Below are 14,505 nucleotides of genomic sequence, written 5' to 3'. Positions count from 1 at the left end.
GTGTGTGTGTGTGTGTGTGTGTGTGTGTGTGTGTGTGTGTGTGTGTGTGTGTGTGTGTGTGTGTGTTCAGTTCTCTGTATCTGAGGAGTCAGAAACATTGTCGGCCAGACGAGCCCGTATTCAGGCCCATTGTCTTTTTCCACATCAATCTACACACAATACCCCATAATTACAAAGCAAAAAACAGGTTTTTAACAATGTAATCTAATGTATTAAAAATAAATAACAGAAATTCCTTATTTACATAAGTATTCAGACCCTTTGCTATGAGACTCAAAATTGAACTCACGTGCATCTTGTTTCCATTTATCATCCTTGAGATGTTTCTACAACTTGATTGGAGTCCACCTGTGGTAAATTCAATTGATTGGACATGATTGGGAAAGGCACACACCTGTCTATATAAGGTCCCACAGTTGACAGTGCATGTCAGAGCAAAAAACAAGCCATGAGGTAGAAGGAATTGTCCGTAGAGCTCCGAGACAGGATTATGTTGAGGCACAGATCTGGGGAAGGGTACCACATTTCTTTTGCAGCATTGAAGATCCCCAAGAACACAGTGGCCTACATCATTCTTAAATAGAAGAAGTTTGGAACCACCAAGACTCTTCCTAGAGCTGGCTGCCTGGCCAAACTGAATAATCGGCGGGAGAGGGGCCTTGGTCAGAAAGGTGACCAAGAACCCAATGGTCACTCTGACAGAGCTCCACAGTTGGGAGAACCTTCCAGGAGTACAACCATCTCTGCAGCACTCCACCAATCAGGCCATTATGGTAGTGGCCAGACGGGAGCCACTCCTCAGTAAAAGGCACATGACAGCCTGCTTGGAGTTTGCCAAAAGGCACCTAAAGGACTCTCAGACCATGAGAAACAAGATTCTCTGGTCTGATGAAACCAAGATTGAACTCTTTGGCCAAGCGTAATGTCTGGAGGAAACCTGGCACCATCCCTATGGTGAAGCATGGGGGTGGCAGCAGCATGCTGTGGGGATATTTTTCAGTGGCAGGGACTGGGAGACTAGTCAGGATCAAGGGAAAGATGAACAGAGGAAAGTACAGTGAGATCCTTGATGAAAACCTGCTCCAGAGCGCTCTGATCCTCAGACTGGGGCGAAGGTTCACCTTCCAACAGGACAACGACCCTAAGCACACAGCCAAAACAACTCAGGAGTGGCTTCGGGACAAGTCTCAATGTCCTTGAGTGGCCCAGCCAGAGCCCGGACTTGAACCCAATTGAACATCTCTGGAGAGACCTGAAAATAGCTGTGCAGCTACGCTCCCCATCCAACCTGACAGAGCTTGAGAGGATTTGCAGAGAAGAATGGTAGAAACTCCCCAAATACAGGTGTGCCGAGCTTGTAGCGTCATACCCAAGAAGACTCGAGGCTGTAAATCGCTGCCAAAGGTGCTTCAACAAAGTACTGAGTAAAGGGTCTGAATACTTAAGTAAATTTAGTTATCTGTTTTTTATTTTTAATACATTTGCAAATATTTCTAAACATGTTTGAGCTTTGTCATTATGGGGTATTGTGTGTAGATTGATGGGGGGGGGGGGGGGGGGGGTTTTAATCAAGTTTAGAATAAAGCTGTAACGTAACAAAATGAGGAAAAAGTGAAGTGGTCTGAATACTTTCTGAATGCACTGTAAATACACCCAGTCACTACAAAGATAAAAGCGTCCTTCCTAATTCAGTTGCCCGGAAAGGAAGGAAACCATTCAGAGATTTCACCAGAAGGCCAACGGTACAGTAACTTTAAAACATTTAGAGTTTAATGGGTGTGATAGGAGAACTGAGGATGGATCAATAGCATTGTAGTTACTCCACAATACTAAACTAATTGACAGAGTGAATAGAAGGAAGCCTGTACAGCGTACAACTATTCCAAAACATGCATCCTGTTTGCAACATGGCTCTAAAGTAATATGATATAAAGTGTTACGTTTGGGGCAAATCCGAACAAACACATTACAGAGTATCACTCTACATATTTTCAAGGACAGTGGTGGTTGCATCATGTTATGGGTATGCTTGTAATCTTTTAAATATTTTTTTAAAAAATTTAAAAGAGCAAAAAAATAATGCTTTTCTAAAGGCACTGTATCCTTGCCATTCATAAATCACACAATGTAGTTACGTCTATTATATCACACCGGGACAAGTAAACTAAAGATCTCCTTTGTTTTTTTCATATGAAGTCCAACAGAAGTGAGTGACTCGTCAGTAGCCTACCGAATCGGTAAGAGAGCTGTTCATTTGGCTTTTTGGCGATTATCAGCAGATAAATTACTAGCAAAAAAATGTATGAAGATGGTGAATCTTCCTCACTGCAGGAAAAACAGGTAGGCTAGTGGAGAGAGAGCCTCACTGTGGTCCAAAATATGATAAAAGAAAATAGATTGAATTGTTATAAAAGCTAATGATGCTTATGGTATTTTCCAAGATATTGCTCTCTGTCTACTAATTTAATTTAAAGTGTTGACAATGGTGTAGTCAACTGCTGCTCTCTGTGTAGCATGGCCCACGTTTAACACCTGCTGCATTCTTCAATTATCCCTGTATTGCAAATAACTGATCAAATGTCTATTAAAAGGAAGCACAAAGCCTGTGGAAGTCAGCAGATTCTAAATGGATTATTTAAAGGCCCAGTGCAGTCAAAATTAAGTTTGTCTGTGTTTTATATCATATTGTACAACAGCTGATGAAACTAACACTGTAAAATTGTGAAAAATGTTGATCAGTTATTTTCTTATAGTTGCTGGTAGAAAATATAATCTACACATGACCTTTTAATCAGAAAGCTTGCATGGGCGGGAGTTTTGTCTTTCCATGGTGACATCCCCATGCGGCAAATTGGTTAACAGACCAATAACAAAGACAGTTCCAGACATCTCTGCCAATAACAGCTAGTTTTCTGGTTTTTGCCCATTTTTCTATATCTATTACAGTAAGGTACTTAATTTTTACTGAGAAATGATTTGATACTGATATAAAAATGGCTGAATTAGACCTTTAAGAAGAAATCTGTGGGTCAGTTGCTAAACAAGTATTTTTTTTATTCACAAAAGAGAGTTGCAAACACTTGTTGAAATTCAGTAATTTAACTGATGTTGTTCTCTCTGTTCTCTTAACAAGTGTGGACCCAGAACTTAATTGAGCATCTGTTCTGTTTTAGAGACCCATTTTGTAATTGGAAAAAGTGGCCTTCACACAATTTGTTTGATTTTAAATGTAACCTTTTTCCAATCTGGGAGGTAAACTCAATAAAGTATTCAATAATTTCACTGAGTATTTTGGATGGAATCAAGGGCCACCAAAATAGAGCTTATTCAGCAAAAATGATTAACCTAGGGGGAGTCTGGCTGGCTACTTATTCTATTTGGCTTACTTATTCTATTCTGTATAGTCTCAAAACATGGTTAAAACTATGTTGATGTCATGGATGGTCAGTCTTTACATCCATAGCCCTGTCCATGAATTTGAAAGTGGTTACATTCCTCCAGCCCCAACCCTCATTACTTTACCAAAACAGTGGTGTGGCCTATGCTTTGCTATTGTTTGAACTGCAGATTGCCCCTTGAAAAGATCATAAAGCTCATGATGGTTGATCTAGGACTTACTAGATATCCCCACCTTTCTGAAGAGGATAAAATGCATCTGGAGAATAACGTTAAAGCAAAAGCTCAACTTCAGCTCCCTCTAAATAACTAGTAAATCAGCATTACATCAGTGTGAGAAAAATCACTCACGAGTAGCAGGAAAGGAAATGGTTTTGCAGGGGGAAAAACACAGTATAATGTCTCTCCTCTGTATGACAGACTGAGGCATGTTGTTCAACAGACTAGTGTGTGTGTGTCCGACTACAAGCGTCAGAGCACATTAGGGTCCCCAGTCTGAATCAGTCTGTGTGACGCTGTCGTAACCACAGCAACTGTCTCAACAGGGCCGCTTACATCCACTTTATTTTGACTGCTGCCATGGAGACTGGTGACGCTCCCAGACAGAACGGTTGGAGAAGGAGAGGAGGGAGAGAAGGGGAAGAGGGAATGCCTGGGAAGAACGTCACAAGGCTTTCAGGATGCATCCCAAATGGCACTCTGTCCACTATAGTGAACTCCTTTTCACCAGAGCCCTATGGGCCATAATCAAAAGTAGTGCACTATTAAGGGAATATTATTTATACCATGTCTGAAGGATGAATCCAGTTAGACTAAAGAAGCTTTCTGAGATTTCTCCACTGATAAAGTTCACCTGAATGTTTCACAGCTGTTGTCTGAAAGCCTATGAGTCTGTTTGGCTCTGGACACTAACCTGAATCTATTTAATACCAGGATATATTTTATAGGTCTGGAGGAGATTGTCTATATTAATTTAGTACTCTGTTTAATCTTGATCTGATATGTTGGATAACTTGTACTGCTGAGCTGTCTTATGTAGAAGTGTAGTTCTTATTTTACCTGTTACGGGAAAGGAACAAAAACTCAAAAGGAGTTTGAGAAAATGGCAATGAAATGTAAATGTTCACCACATTCACCATAACGGCTCTGCTCCATTCTCCCTCTGATTTAGCCAGGTCAGAGGAGTAGGTTTACTAACTCGTACACAACCCCGTGTAAATATCAGGAAGAACTACAGGCTTTATCTGCCCAGTCTAGCCCAGTCCTATTGCTTATACAGCTATCCAATCCTCTCAGATCCACAATTGTGCCTAGAGGTAAGGGGCTAGGAGAAGGGACTAGGATTAGGGGATAGGGTTTAGGAACTAGGGGCTAGGTGTAAGGACTAGGGGTTAGGGGTCAGAGGCTACAGGGAAGAGGCTAGGAGTAGGAGCTAGGGGTTAGTGCCTAGTGAGTAAAGGTTAGGAGCTAGGGGTTAGGGATTAAGTCCTTTGTGGTATTATCCTCACCTGCATTTGCAGAGTAACTTGTTGTTGGTGTAACTGTGGCGTTGTGCTCTGTGTCCGGCTGGCCCCCGATGTGGACCCCAGGTTGGCCCAGGCCCCCATACTCCTGGCCCCCAGGTCCCTGGCGTCCATAGGCCCTGGTATTGATGCTGGCCTGGCTGGCTTGTCCTATGGAGCATGTACTTCACCATCTTTACCTTCAGACGACTATGCAGCGTGATGGCTGCATTACCTGGTACAGACAGACAGACCGACAGACAGATCACTGATGCACAGCACTATAACATTTTCTTTGAAAAGAATCCTCAACCATTAAATACTTTAGCCACCTCTGTTTTGTATGATTCAAACTTGAACGCAGTCAGAGAACCTAAATGGAACGCCATAAGTGGAGAAACATTGCAGAGAGAGAGAGAGAGAGAGAGAGAGAGAGAGAGAGAACATTGTATAACATACTGGAAATATGAAGAAGAAAAAAATCTGGCCTCATTTCAAGAACATTACCTAACAGCATGTCTCATTCCAAGACTGTGTCCCAAATGGCACCCTATGGGCTCTGGTCAAAAGTAGTGAACTATGTAGGGAATAGGGTGCTTCCATTTTGGACGCATCCAAGTCTGGCCAAGGACAACTCAGCTCAACACCACGTTATGTTCCAAGTACAACAATGACTAACCCAAACACACTGCCTCAGATATTTACATCACCATACACACACACACCCAGCCTGCCCTGAGCCACTCAAGTACAAGACCCTGGACAGATTAAGCCGGTGTGTTGGACCTGCATAGACAGTAGCTCCCTTGGAGGTGTGTTGGCTACCCTGATATACTGTATCTGTGTTAGTGGGTAGCTTGAAGAGAAAGAAGGCGTAGAGTAGAGTCCCATCTCCTCCCAAACAGATCAATACAGGTCAATACGGGTCAATACAGTTAGAGATGTCATCTTAACCTGGACAGGAAACAAACACAAACAGGTCAGGGGGGCTGGCATTCATTATAACTTTATGTATTATGTAACCTTATACACATGTTTACTGGAACTCTGTTGCTCTGTTTTTTTTTGTAAATTCTTTCCAATGTGTCAAGTAATTATCTTTTTGTTTTCTCATGATTTGTTTGGGTCTAATTCTGTTGCTGTCCTGGGGCTCTGTGGGGTGTGTGAACAGAGCCCCAGGACCAGCTTGCTTAGGGGACTCTTCTCCAGGTTCATCTCTCTGTAGGTGAAGGCTTTGTTATGGAAGGTTTGGGAATCGCTTCCTTTTAGGTGGTTGTAGAATTTAACGGCTATTTTCTGGATTTTGATAATAGTTTTTTGAGTGCTCTAGGGCAACGGTGTCTAGATGGAATTTGTATTTGTGGTCCTGGCGACTGGACCTTTTTTGGACACCATTATTTTGGTCTTACTGAGATTTACTGTGTGGCCCAGGTCTGGCAGAATCTGTGCAGAAGATCTAGGTGCTGCTGTAGGCCCTCCTTGGTTGGTGACAGAAGCACCAGATCATCAGCAAACAGTGGATATTTGACCTCAGATTCTAGTAGGGTGAGGCCGGGTGCTGCAGACTGTTCTAGTGCCCTTGCCAATTCGTTGATATATATGTTGAAGACGGTGGGGCTTAAGCTGCATCCCTGTCTCATCCCACGGCCCTGTGGGAAGAAATGTGTGTGTTTTTTGCCTATTTTAACCGCACACTTGTTGTTTGTGTACATGGATTTTTATAATGTCCTATGTTCTTCCCCCAACACCACTTTCCATCAATTTGTATGGCAGACCCTCATGCCAAATTGAGTCGACGGCTTTTTTGAAATCAACAACACATGAGAAGACTTTGCCTTTTTTTAAATTTGTTTGTTTGTCAATTAGGGTGTGCAGGGTGAATATGGGCTCTGTCGTACGATAATTTGGTAAAAAGACATATTGACATTTGCTCAGTACATTGTTTTCAGAGAGGAAATGTACAAGTCTGCTGTTAATGATAATGCAGAGGATTTTCCCAAGGTTGCTGTGGACGTATATCCCACGGTAGTTATTGGGGTCAAATTTGTCTCCACTTTTGTGGATTGGGGTGATCAGTCCTTGGTTCCAAATATTGAGGAAGATGCCAGACCTAAGGATGATGTTAAAGAGTTTAAGTATATCCAATTGGAATTTGTTGTCTGTTAATTTGATCATTTCATTGAGGATACCATCAATACCACAGGCCTTTTGGGTTGGAGGGTTTTTATTTTGTCCTGTAGCTCATTCAAGGTAATTGAAGAATCCAGTGGGTTCTGGTAGTCTTTAATAGTTGATTCTAAGATTTGTATTTGATCATGTATATGTGTTTGCTTTTTGTTCTTTGTTATAGAGCCAAACAGATTGGAGAAGTGGTTCACCCATACATTTCCATTCTGGATAGATAATTATTCTGTTTGTTGTTTGTTTAGTGTTTTCCAATTTTCCCAGAAGTGGTTAGAGTCTATGGATTCTTCCTCTCTCTAACAGTGGTTCACAACCAGTAGTAGGCTACTAGGACCCCCGGGGGTACTTGGGCTATTCACAGGGGAAGACTTATGAGACCATAGGATAACTGGTAACATGCACATGAGGAGAGGGGGTACTTCATGGGTACCCCGGCCAGAGCAAACTTCAGTCGGTAACCACTGCTCTAACATAAGCATTCTGTGTAACCTACCATTTAGTACTTTCAACAGACTATTGCCAATTGAGCAGCTTATGTATTTCCCTATTTTTAAGTTTAGATTGAAAACACATTAACATTTGAATCCTGAGTCAGCCATTTAAATGTGGTGGGAAGTGAGCTGCCAACAAAGAGGGTTTCTGGCATCAGTACCCACGATGCACTTAATCAAGAAATCCGCTCCAGAGGCACTCACTCACTTCACTGCAACTAATCCCTGGCTTCCAACCCCTCGGACAACATACAATTGATGATTAATGTTTTTCTATCCTTCGACAATAGGACCTGTGATACACACCTGTGACAGCAATATGTGTCTACTGTCTATAGATCTTCCCGCTATTTTGACACACCTGCTGTGTGAATAAAAAACACCCTATGTACTTATATTTCCTTTCTGGTACTTATATGCATATCATTGTCCAACCTATGGACAGACAGGTCACTTAACACTGTAAGATGATTGATATCAACATCAACTACACTGCCTTTTATTCCCAACGCTCATATGGGAACCACAAGAGACTCACAGCTACACGGTAGGTCTGCATTACACATCAGCCAAAGGTACATTGAGAATATTACTTCTACTTAAGTTGAAATGTTTGTTCACCCAATAAGGCTACAACAGTGGCATATATTTAGAGTTCGGACAACTTTGAGAATTTAGAATATTGATCGAATAAAAGACATTCCGTTGCTTAATATTCCCAATGTTGTGTTAATAATGGACTGCTAACATAGCCGCCATATTTAATGTAAATGCACCATAACACAAAAACCTCAAAGCTGTCCCAACTCTCTAAATATTATGGCTCTGGGCTACGGGTGTAGCCCAGAGCCATTACATTCATTCATTCATTGTGGTAATTTAAATATGAATGTTTGATGAACATCATCAACATCACATATCATAGTATGCTAATTGATATGTTCTGTATTCAACACACTGAAAAACAGCTTGTGATGAAGCTATTCAAGCAAACTGCCATCATAAAACATGCAATACAACTAGAGAATATATTTCTTTACTGGTTAATAGAAATATACACTACCAGTCAAAAGTTCTAGAACACCTACTCATTCAAGGGTTATCTTTATTTTTACTATTTTCTACATTGTATAATAATAGTGAAGACATCAAAACTTTGAAATAACACATATGGAATCATGTAATAACCAACATTTTTTAAAACAAATCAAAATATATTTTATATTTGAGATTCTTCAAATAGCCACCCTTTGACTTGATGACAGCTTTGCACACTCTTGGAATTCTCACAACCAGCTTCGTGAGGTAGTCACCTGGAATGCATTTCAATTAACAGTCTTCTTAAAAGTTAATTTGTGGAATTTTTTTCCTTCTTAATGCGTTTGAGCCAATCAGTTGTGTTGTGACAAGGTGGGGGGGGGGGGGTATACAGAAGAAAGCCCTATTTGGTAAAATACCAGGTCCATATTATGGCAATAACAGCTCAAATAAGCAAAGAGAAACGACAGTCCATCATTACTTTAAGATATGAAGCTCAGTCAATATGTAACATTTCAAGAACTTTGAAGGTTTCTTCAAGTGCAGTCGCAAAAACCATCAAGCACTATGATGAAACTGGCTCTCATGAGGTCCATCACAGGAAAGGAAGACCCAGAGTTACCTCTGCTGCAGAGGATAAGTTCCTTAGAGTTACCAGCCTCAGAAATTGCATCCCAAATAAATCCTTCACAGAGTTCAAGTAACAGACACATCTCAACATCAACTGTGCAGAAGAGACTGTGTGAATCAGGCCTTCATGATCAAATTGCTGCAAAGAAACCACTACTAAAGGACACCAATAAGATGAAGAGACTTGCTTGGGCCAAGAAACATGAGAAATGAACATTAGACCAGTGGAAATTTGTCCTTTGGTCTGGAGTCCAAATTGGAGATTTTTGGTTCCAACCGCTGTCTTTGTGAGACGCGGTGTGGGTGAACGGATGATTTCCGCATGTGTATTTCCCACCGTAAAGCACAGAGCAGGAGGTGCTATGGTGTGGGGGTGCTTTGCTGGTGACACTGTCTGTGATTTATTTAGAATTCAAGGCACACATCCCATCTGGTTTGGGCTTAGTGGGACTATCATTTGTTTTCAACAGGACAATGACCTAAAACACACCTCCAGGCTGTGTAAGGGCTATTTTACCAAGAAGGAGAGTGATGGAGTGCTGCATCAGATGACCTGGCCTCCACAATCCCCTGACCTCAACCAAATTGAGATGGTTTGGGATGAGTTGGACCGCAGAGTGAAGGAAAAGCAGCCAACAAGTGCTCAGCATATATGGGAACTCCTTCAAGACTGTTGGAAAAGATTTCTAGGTGAAGTTGGTTGAGAGAATGCCAAGAGTGTGCAAAGTTGTCAAGGCAAAGGGTGGCTATTCGAAGAATCTCAAATATAAAATATATTTTGATTTGTTTAACACATTTTTGGTTACAACATGATTCCATGTGTTTTATTTAACAGTTTTGATGTCTTCACTATTATTCTACAATGTAGAAAATAGTACAAATAAAGAAAAACCCTTGAATGAGTAGGTGTTCTAAAACTTTTGACCAGTAGTGTATGTATATATATTTTTACCGATTTTATTTTACATGGCAGAAATTTGACCATCAGATGAGACAAGTAGTAATCTATGGGAATCACATTTGAAAAGAAGTGGAGAGCAGCAGAGAGCAGAGCAGAGCAGCTTGAATACCATTGAAAGGTGTGTGCTTTTTGTTCCTCCTACCACTCCATGACAAGTTGTGATTGATGCCTTTTTTGTGTGTTATTTACCAAGTTCACTTCATGTGCTTAATTTCATGTGTTCTGTTTATCTGGTAGATATGAATGATGTGTGGAGAATAGTGTCAAAGAAAACACTGTTTATTATTCTGTGCTGCATCTACAACTTTTAAAGTGGTAGAGAATAGGTATCTATGCATTGATCTTGTGTGGCTCAGTTGGTAGGGCATGGCACATGCAAAGGCACATGCAATGCCTAGGGTTCAATTCCCACTGGAGCCAGCCATGTGTGAAATGTATGCGTGAATGACTGTAAGTTGCTTTGGATAAAACTCATAAAAGTGTCTGCTAAGTGGCACATGTGTCAATGAAATACAGAAGATGTGTTTATAAAAATGTATATATTCTGTATTATATACTGTATCAAATGGGTTCTCATTGAATCCAAGGGTGTATGAACAGAAAAGGAATGTATGTGTCTTACATATCATCAAGGTATGGTCTTTTTGACCACATCCTGCTGGAGTAGTATTTTCTAAAAGACGATAGCCAAGGCTTTTTAATTTAGATTCAAGAATTAGTGCCTCGGCTTTTCAGTTTCAATTCAACAAAACAAACCATTTTTATAGCCATTTTATGTTGATGTTTCATCGACATCTCGATTCCATCTTAAACCTTATTTTCGGGACATGTGGAGCCCAGGAGGTTGGTGGCGCCTTAGTTGGGGAAGACTGGCTCGTGGTAATACATACAGTACTGTAAATATTTGAGTTCTTAATGGAATAACAGTAACACACAATGTATCTTTAATACCGGTGTGTTTCTCTAAGGTATTGACCCCCAGCTCTTGCTAGCCACTGGGGTTGCACTGTAGACTCTAGACCTCTCAACTGCCTCTGGGGCATTCTCATGTTAGCTCCTCGATAACATAACATAAAAACTAAAATGTGTCCTTCTTTGCTGTCAGCCTTGGGATTCAAGCGGGCAAGGCTCTGAGTAGCCTACTGGCCTGCCTCTCAAGCCACAAGGTCACCGCAGCTCCAGGACCCCTAAGGCAGCAGTATAACCCTCTCCAGGGCCCCTAAGGCAGTAGTATAACCCTCTCCAGGGCCCCTAAGGCAGTAGTATAACCCTCTCCAGGACCGCTAAGGCAGCAGTATAACCCTCTCCAGGACCCCTAAGGCAGCAGTATAACCCTCTCCAGGACCCCTAAGGGCAGCAGGACTCATCTGGAACTCAGGTCACATCATGGACGTGTCCATCCCCTCAATCCTGTTCCGTCTGAAGGGTGGGGGGGTTATGCAAGGCTTGTCCCTGCTCCTCTTCCACCGAGCATACCTAAACTAGAGGTTGATCGATTATGATTTTTCAACGCCGATACCGATTATTGGAAGACCAAAAAAGCCGATACCGATTAATCAGCCTTTTTTTTTTTTTTTTACAACAATACTGAATGAACACTTATTTTATTTTAATATAATACATCAATAAAATAAATTTAGCCTCAAGTAAATAATGAAACATGTTCAATTTGGTTTAAATAATGCAAAAACAAAGTGTTGGAGAAGAAAGTAAAAGTGCAATATGTGCCATGTAAGAAAGCTAAGTTTCAGTTCCTTGCTCAGAACATGAGAACATATGAAAGCTGGTGGTTCCTTTTAACATGAGTCTTCAATATTCCCAGGTAAGAAGTTGTAGGTTGTTGTTATTATAGGAATTATAGGACTATTTCCCTCTATACCATTTATATTTCATTAACCTTTGACTATTGGATGTTCTTATTGCCAGTGTAACAGTATAGCTTCCGTCCCTCTCCTCGCTCCTCCCTGGGCTCGAACCAGCAACACAACGACAACAGCCACCATCGAAGCAGCGTTACCCATGCAGAGCAAGGGGAACAACTACTAGAAGGCTCAGAGCTAGTGACGTTTGGAACGCTATTAGCGCGTGTTAATTAGCTAGCCATTTCACTTCGGTTACACCAGCCTCATCACGGGAGTTGATTGGCTTGAAGTCATAAACAGCGCAATGCTTGACGCACAACGAAGAGCTGCTGGCAAAATGCCCGAAAGTGCTGTTTGAATGAATGTTTACACGCCTGCTTCTGCCTACCACCGCTCAGTCAGATACTTAGATACTTGTATGCTCAGTCAGATTATATGCAACGCAGGACACGCTAGATAATATCTAGCAATATCATCAACCATGTGTAGTTAACTAGTGATTATGATTGATTGTTTTTTATGAGATAAGTTTAATGCTAGCTAGCAACTCACCTTTGTTTACTGCATTCGCGTAACAGGCAGTCTCCTTGTGGAGTGCAACGAGAGAGGCAGGTCGTTATTGCGTTGGACAAGTTAACTGTAGGGTTGCAAGATTGGATCTCCCGAGCTGACAAGGTGAAAATCTGTCGTTCTGCCCCTGAACAAGGCAGATAACCCACCGTTCCTAGGCCGTCATTGAAAATAAGAATGTGTTCTTAACTGACTTGCCTAGTTAAATAAAGGTATATAATTTGTTTTTGAAAAATTGCAAATCGGCGCCCAAAAATACAGATTTACGATTGTTATGAAAACTCGAAATCGGCCCTAATTAAATCGGCCACTTCCTGGGTCTGTTCTCTTCTCTCTGACCGTGGTGGACACCCTGCTGAGCTTGTTCTCCCGGTACAGCTGATTGATTGATTTTGATAGAAGGCTGCTCAGCCGGAGTCAAAATTACTGAACTTATTTACTTTCATCGTTTGCTTATTTTTTCATTTAGTATTGTCTTATTAAAAGTTGTACTCGCAATTGAGCTTGTTGCTGCCACTTGTACAATGTCTTGCTGAGTAAAATAAACAACATTCTCTCTCTCCCTCTCTCAGGGAGACACCTCCCTCTTGGGCTAGCACCTCACCAGGCACCACATCTGTCTGCTAGTCCAGATCGCCCGTTGGTCTTACGACCGCCTCCTCTGGCCTGTGGTGGTTCTGACTGGGCTAGACCACTACTGGACTGAGACCACTTCGCTCTGGGGTGAAGTTAGAGATCTAGGATCAGCTTCCCGGGCTCCCCCAATCCTGACGGTAACCATTAGTGGGCAAAATGCTAAACTCACCCAGCATCTCCATCTAGGGGCAACTTCACCCTACACCATGAGGACTCCATGCTGGGATCTAAAGATCGTGTTCTTAGCAGTCATCTCTCTGCTGTGGATTGTGGCCCTGCTCTATGTGTTCCTGGTGTCTGGGGTCATTCTAGTGTTGCGGAACCAGTCTTTTCACCAGTTGCATCAGTGCTGGGTGTTCACTAGCGCTCATACCTCAGTTGGCCGAAGTGCTGCTACTGACTGTGGCCTGTGCAGTGCTGTACGTTCATAGCCACGCAGGGTCTCCTATGGGGATCCACAGGGGTGGAAGGATGCTCACATGGATTCATCCTCCATTTTGGAGTCACACTGGCAGGCAGTGCAGAGTAGAGGTGTTTCGCCAGGTGTTGTGGATTATCCTCAGAGTGGGCTCTGTTCCTGGTGTTCCTGCCTGTGTCTGGTCTTCCAAGTTGGGATCCCTAGATACCTGGGGCTGAATGATCCCTGGCTCTGTTTGCTCAACAACTTCCTTCTTGGGGTTGTGTTGTGTGTTCACTGCCTGGCTAGCATTTCAGCTAGCTCAGGGCTCAGTGACTACTGACAGGCCTACTGCACCTAAGCACACATGATGCTCTGGAGGAGCTACACTTGTCCCCTAATGCTTAACACCACACTGAGCTGTAACTGATGCCTTAAGGGCCACTCTGTAAGTCCAGTGACAAGACATAAACAATGGAGTCCATATATTGTAGGTCCATTGTTTTTTTTTTGTCATTATCAGGCGAGAGAGCTGTACAAATCTTAACAGGGTATTTATAAATCACACTCAGTCTCGACTTGTAAGATTATGTCGTCTCTCATGAAATATTAAATATTACACAACGCAAGGTTTGGTTCTGGGTACCGAGAATAATAATAAGACCGACTGGTCAGTTGTCATTCTCATGTTAACTTTTTTTTAACATGAACACAAAAATATCTGCATATTTACAGTTATGTCTACTTGATGTGTAGGCCATTGTTGTATTTTGGATAATGATGCAGACAATGTAATGAGTTAATTTTATGATGTACAGTTCTGTTTTTTGTACTCTAG

At 41.8% G+C, this 14,505-nt stretch overlaps 1 protein-coding gene and 1 long non-coding RNA gene across 2 annotated transcripts in view; one reads left to right on the top strand and one right to left on the bottom strand.

Annotated features, from left to right (window-relative positions):
* LOC149970658 (uncharacterized) overlaps positions 1 to 5,852 on the bottom strand; it is a 30,863-nt gene extending 25,011 nt beyond the window's left edge. Inside the window, exon 1 of the long non-coding RNA XR_016492952.1 lies at positions 4,905 to 5,852. This is a non-coding gene — a long non-coding RNA (uncharacterized LOC149970658). The remainder of the gene's footprint in view (positions 1 to 4,904) is intronic.
* A 2,188-nt stretch (positions 5,853 to 8,040) lies between these two features.
* gpr160 (G protein-coupled receptor 160) lies at positions 8,041 to 14,038 on the top strand. Its single transcript, XM_090224746.1, is given in 7 exon segments — positions 8,041 to 8,120; positions 11,308 to 11,368; positions 13,207 to 13,643; positions 13,645 to 13,833; positions 13,835 to 13,858; positions 13,860 to 13,980; positions 13,982 to 14,038. Coding segments are annotated over 7 exon segments (969 nt in total).
* The last annotated feature ends 467 nt before the right edge of the window (positions 14,039 to 14,505 follow it).

This window comes from Oncorhynchus mykiss, chromosome 28 (assembly GCF_057628025.1).
Source record: "Oncorhynchus mykiss isolate SJ-2025 chromosome 28, ASM5762802v1, whole genome shotgun sequence".
NCBI lineage: Eukaryota > Metazoa > Chordata > Actinopteri > Salmoniformes > Salmonidae > Oncorhynchus > Oncorhynchus mykiss.
Note: the sequence above shows the minus strand (reverse complement) of the source record. Positions and strands in the feature narration are given on the sequence as shown.